The sequence below is a fragment of the Ammospiza nelsoni genome, chromosome 2 (genome assembly GCF_027579445.1).
Source record: "Ammospiza nelsoni isolate bAmmNel1 chromosome 2, bAmmNel1.pri, whole genome shotgun sequence".
NCBI classification, from domain to species: domain Eukaryota; kingdom Metazoa; phylum Chordata; class Aves; order Passeriformes; family Passerellidae; genus Ammospiza; species Ammospiza nelsoni.
In genome coordinates, this window is record NC_080634.1 from 84,607,721 (window position 1) to 84,621,806 (window position 14,086).

General features: G+C 38.8%; 1 protein-coding gene across 2 annotated transcripts; it reads left to right on the plus strand.

The window, feature by feature from the left end:
• Positions 1–34: 34 nt before the first annotated feature.
• Positions 35–7,346, plus strand: ABHD13 (abhydrolase domain containing 13). Of its 2 annotated transcripts, XM_059494000.1 has the most exons (3): positions 35–211; positions 1,879–1,914; positions 6,003–7,346. In XM_059494000.1, the coding sequence occupies exon 3, from the start codon at positions 6,038–6,040 to the stop codon at positions 7,049–7,051; it is 1,014 nt and encodes a 337-aa protein (XP_059349983.1). In that variant the 5' UTR covers positions 35–211; positions 1,879–1,914; positions 6,003–6,037; the 3' UTR covers positions 7,052–7,346. The 2 variants fall into 2 exon arrangements, with proteins under 2 accessions (XP_059349983.1, XP_059349985.1); XM_059494002.1 differs by lacking the exon at positions 1,879–1,914 and having other exon boundaries at positions 75–211.
• Positions 7,347–14,086: the final 6,740 nt, after the last annotated feature.

A 14,086-nucleotide genomic window follows, 5' to 3' on the forward strand; every position in this document is an offset into this window, starting at 1 on the left:
CCCCGCGCCGGGCCGGGGCGGGGAACGGCGGCAGAGCCCGGGGCGGGGTAAGGCGGGGAGACGACGGAGGAGGGCCGAGCTGTGCCCTGGAAGCGGAACCGCGGCTGCGGTGACTTCCTGCCTCGGGAGGAAGGAGCGGTGGTTGAAGTTGCGCGTCGGGGTCTGCGCTGGCCCGAGGCACCGGCGGCGGCCGCCCGGGAGGATGCGGCGGGTGGGTCTGCGGGCCGCGGCACGGGAGCGGGGCGGTCCCGGCCCCTCAGGCTGCGCTGGGCCGGGGGCAGCCGAGGCGGCCGAGGGTTTGGGGTCCGGTTTTGGGTCTCCCCGGGACTAAACGCGGCTCTTCCCTGAGGCGGCGGCAGGCGGGACATTGCCTCGGGCAGTGTGCGGCTCCTCTGCCCGCACGGCGGGACGTGGCTGCCGAGGCGCTGCTCCCGTGACCGTGCCGATCAAAGTTCCTTCAGGTGCCTCCTTGTGAAGCCCCGCAGACCTTCAGCTTCTTGGCAGCAAGGTCTCGCAACAGGGTTTGGTTTGTCTCCACTGCCCGGTGGAACAATTCCTGCAAATGGGTGCTTGTTGAAGGTGTGGCTGATGGTGACAGTAGTGTTCTAAATGGGCCAAGGGATTGTTTTTGAAAAGGCTGAACTGGGTGTTTGTCGTCAGTCAAAAAGGAAGCAATTCAACAAGCTTCGAAATTGCTATATTTTAGCAGCCTAAGTCTCTAGAAAGTTAAAGTTCCAAGTTAAGGCATAGCCAATGTTGGTTTGTTGCCGTTTGGCTTTTTTTTTTTTTTTTTTTTTTACACAGTATCATCGAAATTCGGGACATTGCACCACGATGATACTTTGTACCATTTGTCATTTGGGAGGAGAAGTATCACGCGAGTTACGGGGAAAACTTTATCAGTTATCAATACGTGCAACTTGATGCAGAGCTGTGGATGTCGGCTGTTTGAAATAAGCAAGACGAGTGACTCGTTGATTTTAAAGCCAGAGCCATGAAATGTGTGATGCTTAAGTTATTCCTACTGTACTTTTTCCTTTGTTAGGAGTCGCTACTTTGCTGTTGTTTTCCTCTTTCTTTTCTATCTTTTTTAATGAGTGTTTCTGTAGGATTTTAGTACTAAGAAAGTCTATTTTTCTGGTCGTTAGTAAGCTTGTAGGTTTTCTTCCAGATCAGTTGAAACTAACATTTTATAGTCGAGGACCTAATATTTCTACTTCTAGAGGTCTTCTGAATAAATATAAATAAATGTAACACTTGTGCAAACGTTATCTGTATCTGGAGGAGGCAGAGTCTAGGAAAATGAAGTGGAGACAAACAGATGCTGTTAGCTATTTCTTAAGAAATATATTTGATTTTGTTTGTTTGTGTTGAAATCCAAAGGATTGCAGTGGCTTAACTTTTTTTTTTTAAAGCTCTTTAATGAGGAAGCAGCCATTAAACACCTGATTGTGCTTCTTAGCACTAAGTTTAAAGCTACTTATGCACTAAAAGTTAGTTTTAAGGAGAGACTGTAATGTTTGTTTTTAAGGACTATGTATAGATGCTCTACGTTATTGTTATAATTATATATGTATATTATTATAATATTACAGTATTGTCATATACTGTGTGTTGTGTATATAGTCCAGGACATTTCATTGTGATTCTTGAACTTCATTATAAGATGTTTTCAAATTCATCAAATATTTCAAACAAACATTCAGCTTGATAGGAGGAGTATGAGATGCACAGTTTCATTAGTGAACAAGTTGTAATTTTTAGGGGGTTTGGCTCTTACCACTTCTTAATCTTCTTTCAAATCACAAGATAAACAGTAATTACATGTGTAATTCAAAACAATTTTACTCAAAATTCATAAATGGAATTGTCTTTCAGGCAGAGATGAAGCCTGGGAAATCATCACATCTAAAGGTAAATGTTTTATGATATGATTAGTGTATGAAAATAATACTGTTTAATATTAAAAATATAGACAAAGGCAAAACAACAGATCCTGTGGCAGATATAAGAGTAATTTCAGCTGCCATTCAAAATGAATGAAATATTGTTCCCTTTAAATACTTTAAATATAAAGTATTATCCCTTTAAGTGTTTTAAATATATTCTTGAATTTTTGTGGGGTTTTTTCAGTTGATAATGGTGTTAACCATTTAAAAGTAGTATTAGGGCAAAATAGAATATTGTTAAAATGCCTTTATCATTAAGAGGGTTTTTTTTTCTCTAAACTTTTTAGTTTGAGCGATTTGTATTTTCAGTAGCTATCTAATTTTGGGACTTGTAGTTCATCTGATAGAACAGAGGTCTGCAGTAGTTCCTAGGCTGTGGATTCAGCTGTGGACATGTACAGATACAGGGGTGTGTGTGTCTGCATATTAACATGTGTGTATATCCCAAGTCAAAGCTGAAGCTCACCACTTCCAAATTTCCATTCTGTTTTGAGAGACAATACAGTTCCATGGCAGTGCTGTTCCTATGTGGCCATGGTTTCCTCAGGAAAGCTTTGTATTTCAGTACTGTCTTGGCTTGTCTTTTAAGCTTACAAGCATCACCAAATAAATAGTTGTAGGAATTATCAGGATTCCCAAAGGCTCGCCTTTCCAATGCACCTTATCAGAGGGACAAGAGGAAAAATTTATTTTAAATGATCTTATGCTTATTTACCTAGCCTTTTACTTAGTTTAAATAATCAGTGATTATGAAATACTGTGAATGCTGTAAAATGGGATGTGACTCCTTGTTATAGGAAAATCTTGTTTTCTAAGTTACAGCAATTACATGAAATACAGTGCTGTAATACAATATTTCTTCCAAAACCAATATGTTTTTTTTAGTGAAGTAAGAGTGCCCTCCAATAACTTAGAGGGGTAAATGATTCTTTATATAACTGGGACATCAGACAGTTATGGGGCAAGTCCATGACTCGTTGCTGTAGTCTAGGAGCAGAAGCAGTCTTGTCTACAGGGGGGATCAGGTTTGTCCAGGTTGGGTGGGTTGGTGGGTCTGCTCTGTTTCTCAAATTGACCACATCAGACATCAATAAACTTTTACATTAGTCTAATACACTGTTCTCCCACTCTCACGCCTTTTCCAGATTATTCTGGCCCCCTATTAGTCATAAAATTACAGATGCAAGAGAAATGCAACACATGCTCTTGGTAATTCATGACAGAGCATTTACATCACAAGATGTTATATTGTAAACTGCTTGGAAGGTTTATAACTTCCCATCCAGCACACCAGGAGTGGGAAATAAAGACCAAGGAGAGAATTTTGTGTGTGTTGTCTTGCAGTATGTTGAACAGTCTCAAATCTCAGCACTTCAAAACGTCTTGACCTTACTGCTCACTGAATTATTATATTAGCTATATTAGCTTGCCCATTTTATTTCTGTCCTTGAAGTGGAAATTTTGTTCTATTTGTTTCATCTTCTGCTTTCCAAGATAGTGTTTGGAAGTTCTGTTGCTTTGAGCTCTGTAGAAAGTGTGGGTTGTAGCTTTATTGAAAATGAGGTTATATTGATTTGGCTTAGAGTCTCTTCTAGGCTTGTTTAAGAAACCATCCTTTTTTGCTCTAGTGATCTTTTAATTGGTATTGAAAGGTGGGAAGGAACCTAGGAAAAATTTTTGTCTTAGTTTCCTAACTGACAAATCTTGCAACAAGGTGTGAAGGCCTGGAAATGAATGGAACCAGTGAAGTTTCACACAGCTGGGAAAAAAACTTCAGTAGTAATGTCAATTGTTCAATAAGGCAGAGTGGTCAGCTTTATTTAAATATGTAGTGACCATGAAACATTCGTGGCTATGTAGTTTGTTCTTCTTCTTAAGTACTTAGTGAATGTTAAGCTTTAGTTGTAAGATGTACTAGCTTTGCAATTCCAGTAGCTAAATATTTGTGTATACCTACATATATATATATGTATATATATATCAGAAGTAATCACACAGCAGCACTATCATATTTTGGTAATATTATCCTGCTGAAATAAAATTAGAAGTGGTGCCCTTCTCATGAAACTAACATAGCTTATAAAATCTATGTTAGTTGATTGGGAGCATCAGTCTCCAAATAATCATCCTTAGTGTACGTGGGATACCCATTGCAAAACTTCATCACTTTTATTAATTCTATGTCTCTTAGTAGTTTCGTTTAACAGTGTGAATATCTTGTTGAGAGAACATTTTTGGAGTTTCTTTCATTTTGTAAGAAAGTCAGCAAAATGTTGAATAGTGTAGGTAAGGAAATGGTTTTACTATCTCATTATCAATATTCTTATAGTCTTGAAATGTAATGCAGGAAATGTTTGTTAACTTCTTTAGGAAGTTATCTTAGAAATTGAATAGCTACTTTATATGTCTTCTAATAGTTGTGAGGTTTTTTCGAGGAAAATGGATCACAAGAATTTAATTTTCCTATAGACAGTATTTGTGCATACTTGCATATGGATAGTAAACATGAACTTCTAAATAATACAAGAGAACAAAGTTGAGGTAACTGCTCTTTTAGACTACTTTATATTTCACCAGTTTTATGTACTGGGAGTAGATATGCTGTATAAAAGCTTAATATCACATTGGGTTTGCTTAATATGTGAATTTTAAGATGTGACATATTTATTTTTATTTCTGATTTATTTCTAATTTTTGCATTAAATAGAGATGGCAGGTTTTCCTGGTCGGATTGGGTGCTTATATCTGTGGAATGCCAAGGCTGTAGCTGCAGAGCTCACCTTTTACCACTCAAGCCTAACAAGATGGCTGGTATAAAATGCTTGGATGCATCTCTGCATGTCAGACTCCTTTGGAGTTTGAATTCAGATTATTGCTGTGCTATATCATTTTAGGAGATTATAACTTAGTGTCAAAAGTGTACCTATTATATGCTTTATAGCTTAGAGCATATAATCCTCTTAGTGTTCACACTGAGAGCAGTAATCTTAGTGTCCTCAAACAAGTGAGTTTGTGTTGTCCCTTCCAGGTAGTGTGATTATTCACTTCAGTGGTGACTAAATGGTCACTGTAGTTTTTGTGTAGGTTTGGCATATGTTTCCATATGAACCAGGAATGAATACTGCAAGAGCTTGTATGGATGATGGGAGACATAACTTTTGCTTGGAAAGGTTTATTCCATTGTTGTTAACATAACTCTCCTCATTTTATGCTCTGTGTGTGTTTTTGTCATGAGTCTGTTTTCATGTTTGGTATTTTCAGCAGTGCTTTTCATTGACCAGAGAATAATGTAGTTAATGGACTGTTTTCAGTGGTCTTGCATGATGATAAAATTTTCCATTCGGGTAAAGACTTAATGCAGATTACTGATCTGATAGTGGAAAATTATTGTTATAAATCAGAAACAATCAAAATATAGCAAAAAAAAAAAAGCTGTCATAAATGTAACTACAACGTGGTATCTTAGTACAGAGGAGTCTCTCTCTTCTGAGCCCTTCAGGAGTTGCTCTGTAGCCAGAGTTGACTGAGATGCTGAAAGGCAGCCACTAACCCACAGCAGTGCTGGCATGTGTGGTGAGCCTCCACTGGCTGCAGAGTGACGTGCACAGGCTTACTGCATGCTACTTAGCAACTTAGAAATAAAAGCTATTTTTGTTTGTGTTCTCTGAATTCTAGAGTTACTTACATGAGCAGCTGTGACAAACTGGTGATACAGTCTGTGTGGTTGTTCTCTTGCGTAGTAGGAAAGTCTGAGGGAAAGCAGAAGTTACTGTGGTCTTACTCAACCAGTCTTGTAATACTGTTAATGGACTGCCTGCAGGAATACTGTAAATGGGATTTTGAAGAGTTCTAAAGCCTTTCCTTATGATTGCATTTCTGCCTCTTTTACAGAGTCAGATGATTTCCAAAAGTTCAAAGGGAGTTTGCCACCAAATTTTATGTTAATGTTCCAATACACTGGCTTGCCATTAATCTTCTGCAAGTACAAATGCTTAAATTGCTATCTTTTTCTTTTTCCTATATTTATATGTATACATTTGGGTTCTTTTGCAGGATTTACTTGGAGTAAAAGATCACTGACTTCTACAATGGAAAAATCATGGATGCTTTGGACCTTTGTCAAAAGATGGCTACTAGCTTTGGCTTCCTGGTCTTGGAGTCTCTGCCGTATTTGTCTTTTGCCCTTGATAGTGACTTTTCACTTGTACGGAGGCATTATACTCCTTATATTAATATTTGTATCAATAGCAGGTATATTATATAAATTCCAGGATGTCCTGCTTTACTTTCCTGAACAGCCCTCTTCATCTCGCCTTTATGTTCCTATGCCTACTGGTATACCACACGAAAACATCTTCATCAAGACCAAAGATGGAGTTCTTCTCAATCTTATTCTGCTGAGATACACAGGGGACAATGCAGCGTATTCTCCAACCATCATTTACTTTCACGGGAACGCAGGCAACATTGGCCACAGGTTGCCAAATGCTTTGTTGATGCTGGTAAACCTGAAAGTAAACTTAATTCTGGTCGATTATAGAGGGTATGGCAAAAGCGAAGGAGAAGCAAGCGAAGAAGGCTTGTACTTAGATTCTGAGGCTGTCTTAGACTATGTGATGACTCGGTCTGATCTTGATAAAACAAAAATTTTTCTTTTTGGCCGTTCCTTGGGGGGAGCAGTAGCTATTCACTTAGCTTCTGAAAATTCCCATAGGATTTCTGCCATCGTGGTGGAGAACACCTTTCTTAGCATCCCATATATGGCCAGCACTTTGTTCTCTTTCTTTCCGATGAGGTATCTTCCGCTGTGGTGCTACAAAAATAAATTTCTGTCCTACAGAAAAATCTCTCAGTGCAGAATGCCTTCACTCTTCATCTCTGGGTTGTCTGACCAGTTAATTCCACCAGTTATGATGAAGCAACTTTACGAATTATCCCCAGCTCGGACTAAGAGATTGGCGATATTTCCTGATGGAACTCACAATGACACTTGGCAGTGCCAGGGTTATTTCACTGCACTTGAACAGTTCATCAAAGAAGTAATAAAGAGTCACTCCCCTGAAGAAATGGCGAAAACATCATCTAACGTAACAATAATATAATTGATATTCTTCTTTGGGGTGGAGTGGGGCAAGTACCTGCACTGTACCTTGATTTGTGATAAGTGGTAAAAGAATGTTTGTTTTTAAATGTATGTCATGTCTGTACTTGCCTAAAGAGTGAAATTAAACTTGGAAAGGTCTGATATTTTATTAAGGTGTTCCAGAGAACTTTTACATTTGCAGCATTGTAAATGAACCATTTTATGTCTTTCTCATACTTTTTTGGTATCTCTGTCCATATATACCACTTGTTTGATATGTACAACAGATGCTATTAAAGAAAATTGCTACAAAAGTAGTACAGAATGTATTTAGAACAATGGGAGGCTCTTCAGTATTCACTGCTGTATGTGTGAGCTTTTTGGACAGCCATGGTTAGCACAATGATTACTTGCTTCTCTTAGAGTTCATTTAAAGTGTGCCATGCATGAGATTAGTGTTTTATTTCTTGAAATTTTATATTATGCAAAGTGGGAAGACTTTATTGCGCTAAATAATATAAAATAACATAAATGGTAAAGTATACTTGCAGGTATACTATCCTGGGTTATTACTGGTTTCTCTGGTTATGCAAACTTATATATGTCGAACTGCAGTTGAAGATGAAAAGATACTTTCCTTATTTTCATTTGCTGTTTGTATTATAATAGTGCACAGAAGGTTGTATGTGCCTGACATTGTGACTTCAGGATTTTACCCAGGCAATTTCTGTATAGGAAATAGAAGTAACTTTTTCTGAAAGAGATCAGTGCAATTTAAGCTCCTTTCTGCCTCAAGCTCTCCTCACTAATGCACAGGCAAACTATTTGGTAGTACTAGTCTGCTTGTCCATTTGAGGTGATAATTCTTAAGGCAAAATGGGTGGTCATACAAGGTAAAAGTAGGTTTTTGTGTTCAGACTTTTACACTGGTGTAGTTAAATGTTTGTGCCCTTTATTTATACCTCCTAAAGAAAGAAATTCAAATAATTACCAATGATCACATGATTAGAGATAAATGTGTACAGTTGCTACAGTAAGGATAATGCAAGTGAGCAGATAGTCCTAGATGGTCCTGTCATTGAGGGAAGGAGGGCTCTGCAGACACTGATGGACTGGAGCAACAAGCCAAGGCCAAGGGCATGAGCTTCAGCAAGATGAAAAGTTGGGTCCTGCACTTGAGTCACAACCCCAGGCGGCACTACAGGCTGGGGAAACAGTGGCTTGAGAGCTGCTCAGCAGAAAAGAGACTTGGAGATGCTGGTCAACAGCTGCCTGGATGTAAGCCTGCAGTGTGTGGAAGTGGGTAAAAAGGCCAATGGCATCTTGGCCTGTATCAAAAATAGCATGGCCAGAAGGATCAGGGCAGTGATCCCCGTACTTGCCACTGGTGAGGCCACACCTCAAGTCCTGTGCTCAGTTCTGGGCCCTTCACTACAAGAAAGACATTAGGGGGCTGGAGCAAGCCCAGAGATGGGTAACAGAGCTGGGAAGGGTCTGGAGCACAAGTTCTGTGAGGAGCAGCTGAGGGGTATAGTGGTGTGTGTTGAATGAAAAGGTGGCTCAGGGGAGACCTCATTGCTCTACAACACTTGAAAGGAGGCTGTAGGAAAGCGAGGGTCAGCCTCTTCTGCCATGTTTCAAGTACAAGGATGAGAGGAGATGGCCTTGCATCAAAGAAGGTTCAAATTAGATATTATAAAACAAATTTCACTGAAAGAGTGGTTAGCCATTGGACTAAGTTGCCTCGGCAGGTAGTGGAATCACCAGCTGCTCTGGAATAATTCAAGTCATCTGGATGTGGCATTTGGGGGTATGGTTTAGGAGTGATTATGGTTTTGTTAGGTTGATGATTGTACTAGATGACCTTGAAGGTCTCTTCCAACCTTAATAATTCTGTGATCAAAGACATGCTGTTAACTTAGTCTCTAATGGAATGTGGGAACTGTTTAGATTTCTTCTGCAGGTTTAATTACTCATCTGCTGCAGATGAGTTTGCCTCTTCAAAATATTTTTTTAATAGAAAGAACAAATTGGAAAATCTTCCACACGATCTTTAAAGCTGCCCTTTGGATTCAAAATTTTAAGTAAACTTTTCTGCCATGTTGTCCTGATTCAGAAAAGCATCTCAGCACACACTTAAAACCTGTTTCCTGAGGGATAGTCACATTTTAAGCTTGTGCTTAAGTTCTTTGGTTGAATGAAACTGCTTTCCTGAACTGGTGCCTTAATGGTTATGCCTCCTAATGGAATTATAGTTCTTATGTACATGTGGGTAATAGCTGTCAGCAGTTTGTAGACAGGATGATACGTCTTTTCATAAACGTGATTTCTTTTTTTTTAAAAAAACATTCACATACCAGAAGTTGCTGCTTTCTCTGGTAAGTATCTTTTGTGATACTATTATTAAGGTTTTCATAGAGTTCATCAAAAACTATACATCTTTGTGGATCTATAGACATAAAAACATAGAGCATACTTTTCAATCTGATCTGAGTGAAACCAAAACTATCTTTTCAGCCTTACAGTGGTGCCATTTTTTTTCCTTTTGGAGAGAGGGGTGCTTGGGCACGGTATATTGGAGAAGTTTGACTGGAGGCTGGGAGATGAGGCTGTATTTGTATGGTAGAAAGGAGTTGATAGATGTCACATTGCCCTTCCCTGATGTATTCTACAGTGAGATGTAAGCTGCTTGCATAGATTGTTTCACCTACTTCACATTGCTTTAGAATAGAGGTGGAGGGAGAGAAGGAAAATTAGCAGTCAAATACTGCTTTTCTGAAATTCAGTTGATGAAGCCAAAAGAGTAGATTAATTGTTGGAGACAGAATGAAGAGAAAGTAATTGTGTCAGAAGTTGTCATATCTTGACATTAAATACCATTGGGGCTGGGGGGAGGTGGTGCTCACAAAGCATCAATTTCTAAAGTAACATGGCATTTAACCCACTTGGCACCAATCAAAACAAAACTCTCAACCCCAGAATACCCCTAGTATTGTGTGGTACTTGTATGCAAATGAAGTATTCCTGTTTGAGCACACAGTTGCTAAGACAAAGTCAAATATGTAGTGTTAGATTATGGCAATCTGAAACTCTTCAAAGTGGGCTGTATCTAAACATTACTTTTTATTATCAAGCCATATATGTTTTCACTATATTGTCAGCAGGACATAAGTATGAAACTTTAATTTTGCAGGTATTGTGTGTGAGTTGACACAATTGTCATATATGCATCCTTTACACTTGTGTGGTTTCTTCCACCTTCCCTATATGCACAGTTTTGTTTCTCACTTAATGAGTTAGCCACATACACTTGTGAATGAATGTTATTATGCTATTTTTCATTGCATTGATTATGAAGTCCACTGAAGGAAAATAGGAGGGAAGTGATGTTTTTATGCAAGTATTCCACTGCTCTGCATACAATTCTTTAAGGGAGGCAGGGAGAAAAGAAAGGGGAGGAAACTTATTTCATGGACTGTGTGATGGAAACCACAGTTTTCTGCTGCTAAAAACTGAACTACAAGCAACATAGTAATAATAACTTTAAATTGCCAAATGGTGTGTTATGATACTGTTAAAATTTATTTTATTTAATGCCATTATATGTTTTCCCATAACAGTTATCCATTTGTGTATAGATGTTTCCCAAATATTTGTCCTGTAGATATAAATTTCTAGTTTGGGAAGAAGTTGAGTTCTTTTCACAGGTTTCTAAGAAAGCCTTAGTTTAAATATGTTCATTAAAGGAATTTTCTGTTTTATAGGAAGAAATTTAAGTTAAAAAAAAAAAATTAATGTGAAAACAAAGTTCCCAGGGAGGGGTCAGGAGTTCAACAGCTGTAGCAGTAGAGTTCCTTGTAAGAAAGCATAAAACCTTGTGGGTGCACACATTTTAATTCGTGGAAATACTTGAGGCTTCCTACTAACCCAAGTTTACATTCCCAGAATTTGTTTCTGAACTGTGAAATGCAGAGTGATAAGCTGTGCTTTCTTCTGGAGAAACATTAACTGGTTTAGCTGCCCTCATGTCCATTTCTCAGGTAAAATTAGAAATAGAGCACAAATGCATTTGGTAGGCTGTGGACAATCTGTCAGCTGAAGGGCAGAAGGATTAACTATTTATACAAAATATGCATATCAGCATCTCTAAGCTAATAATTGGGTCATGTTGGATGTTCACAGTGAAGAATGCAAGGCAGAATTGAGAGTCCAAGGTATGGTCTTTTCTCTTAGCAAAAAGATGCAGATGTACCTCCATTTGTATTTCATCAATTCTTGAAAAATACATTTTTATTTTTGTTAATGACAGGCAATTTTGCTAGGGGCACTTCTGCCAAATATAAAACCAGTGCCTCTTGCATGTAGTGGGATCAGCCTAATGTACCCCATGAGGTATAATTTGCAATGCCATCCTGCTTGTATAATTTAGAGTAGAACACCACAAAAGTGTAAATAGAGATAGCATATTGAAGTTATAAATAACACTTATGTTTTGAATTCAGAAACAGTCACTGATTATGAGATGCAAGCTTTTTATTTGATTTTTCTTTAATATATAGTTAAGCCAAAACTATCTTATGAAGTATTCTTAAGTTTTGTAGACAAAGCATAAATGTTATTGTATATGTGCTAATTGTGGCAAAGTTTTACATTATCATTCTAGTTGGTTTTTACAATAAAGTTAATTTTACAAAAAACACTTTTCTATTTTTATGTACTGACATATGCAATAAATTGATACATTAAAAGTGCTGGTAATGTCTTATTCTAGTTTGTGGCCTGTGTTCAGCGTGTTTGCATGGTAACAGACCAACCCCACGGTATCATTTTCAGTCACTTAGTAAAGCCAGAGCACATGGACTAGGCATCTGCATTGTTAGATGTGGCCTTTGTGGAAAGCTATTACATCAGGGGAAAAAGCATATTAACAAATATGTTTCTAAGCTTTGCCATCCTCACTTTAGGGAAGTTTTAGTAAGTTAAACTGGTATGTGATGGCTCTCCATCACTTTCTAACACATTTTGCATTTCAAAATTTCTCTGTCTGGGGATCTGAGAGATGGTCGAGGTATTACGTCCATTAGAAAGCATTTTGAAGTGTTTCTGACTTGTTTTGCCACGTATGCTGGCAATATTTTAAATATCAATTTTAAATCCTATAATGCTACTCAGATTTATAGTTAATTCATACAGTTTGAGTGGGATACTCAGTCTGAAGCAATTTCTACTTTCTTACAGAGAAATGAATTACTAAGCTTATATCACCTCTACTCCCATTCGGCATGGTTAATATCAATTAACCATGAAAACAAGCCCAGAAAATAAGGGCCTACTGCTGTCTTTCATGAAGCTGCAAAATTTATGTCCTCTCCCGAATTACTGCAAGGCTCATAGTTAAATTTTAACACAGTACCTAGGAAACAGGGCTGTGGGTGGAGGGTGTAGGTGTGGTACATTTGGACACTCCGTTCATGATACCTATTAATGTGGAATGAAAAAAAAATTCTAATTATTGTAAAGGAAGAAATGAAAGTACAGGAACAACTCCAGATTTGGGTACTTTATGTGAATATTGCCCTGAATGAGAAGCAGGTTTCTGTCTTGTGAACTATGTCACTAAAACTTTTTTGCTCGGTAGTGTTCTGGAGAACACAAGGTCTTGCATTTCCTTTCTCTTACTTGAAAATTGATAAGCAGCTAGGCTACCAAGTGCCTAGCTGGCTTGGAATATCTCATGATGTTATATTCATTTGCTTAGTAGATGGGTATAGGCCTTCATATCAAGCAAAACACCATATTTTAATTTTTCTCTGAATTTGCAAGTACTGTTTAAATCATAGCAAATGTTCTATGAGGGCACATGAACATCTAAACTAAAACTGGAGCAGCCCTGCCGAGAAGGACTTGGGGGTGCTGGTGGGTGAGAGGCTGGACATGACCCAGCAATGAGCACTCATAGCCCAGAAAGCCAAACGTGTCCTGGGCTGCATCCAAAGCAGCGTGGGCAGCAGGGCCAGGGAAGGGATTGCTCTGCTTTGCTCTGGTGAGAGCCCACCTGCAGTGCTGCATCCAGCTCTTGATCCCTCAGCACAGGAAGGACATGGAGCTGTTAGAGGGAGTTTAGAGGAGGGCCACCAACCTCATTAGAGGGATAGAGCACCTCTTCTATGAGAAAAAGCTAAGAGAATTGGCCTGTCCAGCCTGGAAAAGAAAAGGTTTTGGGGTGACCTAATTGGAGTTTTACAGTACCTTAGGGAGGCTACAAGATAGATGGAGAGGCTTTTACAAGGTCATGAAGTGACAGGACAAGAGGAAAAGGCTTACAATTGAAAGAGAGTAGGTATAGATTAGATATTTGGAGGGAATTCTTTGCTGTGAAGGTGGTGAGGCACTGTAACAGGTTGCCCAGAGAAGTTGTGGATGCTCCATCCCTGGAAGTATTCCAGGCCAGGCTGGATGAAGGTCTCAGCAACTTGATCTAGTGGAGGATGTCCCTGGCCATGACAGAGTTTTTGGAACAAGATAATCTTCAAGGTCCCTTCCAACCCGACTCTATGAAATGAAATCCAGGCCAAAGGCTTGCTGTCTGTTAAAAAGATCAAGTACAGACAGATAAGGTTTTGAGAAAATGCTGAACCATTGACTTAGCAAAAATTATTTGCTCCAAAGATATTGAACATGCTTGGGCTTTAAATGTCTTGTTTGACCCTACAAAGGGTCTTTTAGATTTTGTACCGAGTTCTGCCTCTGTAAGTAGATAGGAAGATACACTGATTATTTTCTGGATTTGTTTTGAAAACATTGATGTGATTAATTTGTTGTGCTTCAGCTTGGATGGGGGCAGAATAACTCTTGTATGTCTGCGAAAAACAGCAATTTTTCTTTCTCTGAAAGGCAATGCAGCTTAAGAGCAGACTTGGTTTCACTGTATTAAAGAACGTGGTTTCACTCCCAGCTGGAGATGCAATGAACTGAATAATGCAAAGCTGCAAGGTGGCTGACAGAAATGTATGTTCACATACCAAGTTCAGAGAGCTGTTGCTGCTATTTGACA

Bases quoted from the DNA above. Each gene is read 5' to 3' on its own strand.
- ABHD13 (XM_059494000.1), top strand. From the start codon at position 6,038: ATGGAAAAATCATGGATGCTTTGGACCTTTGTCAAAAGATGGCTACTA.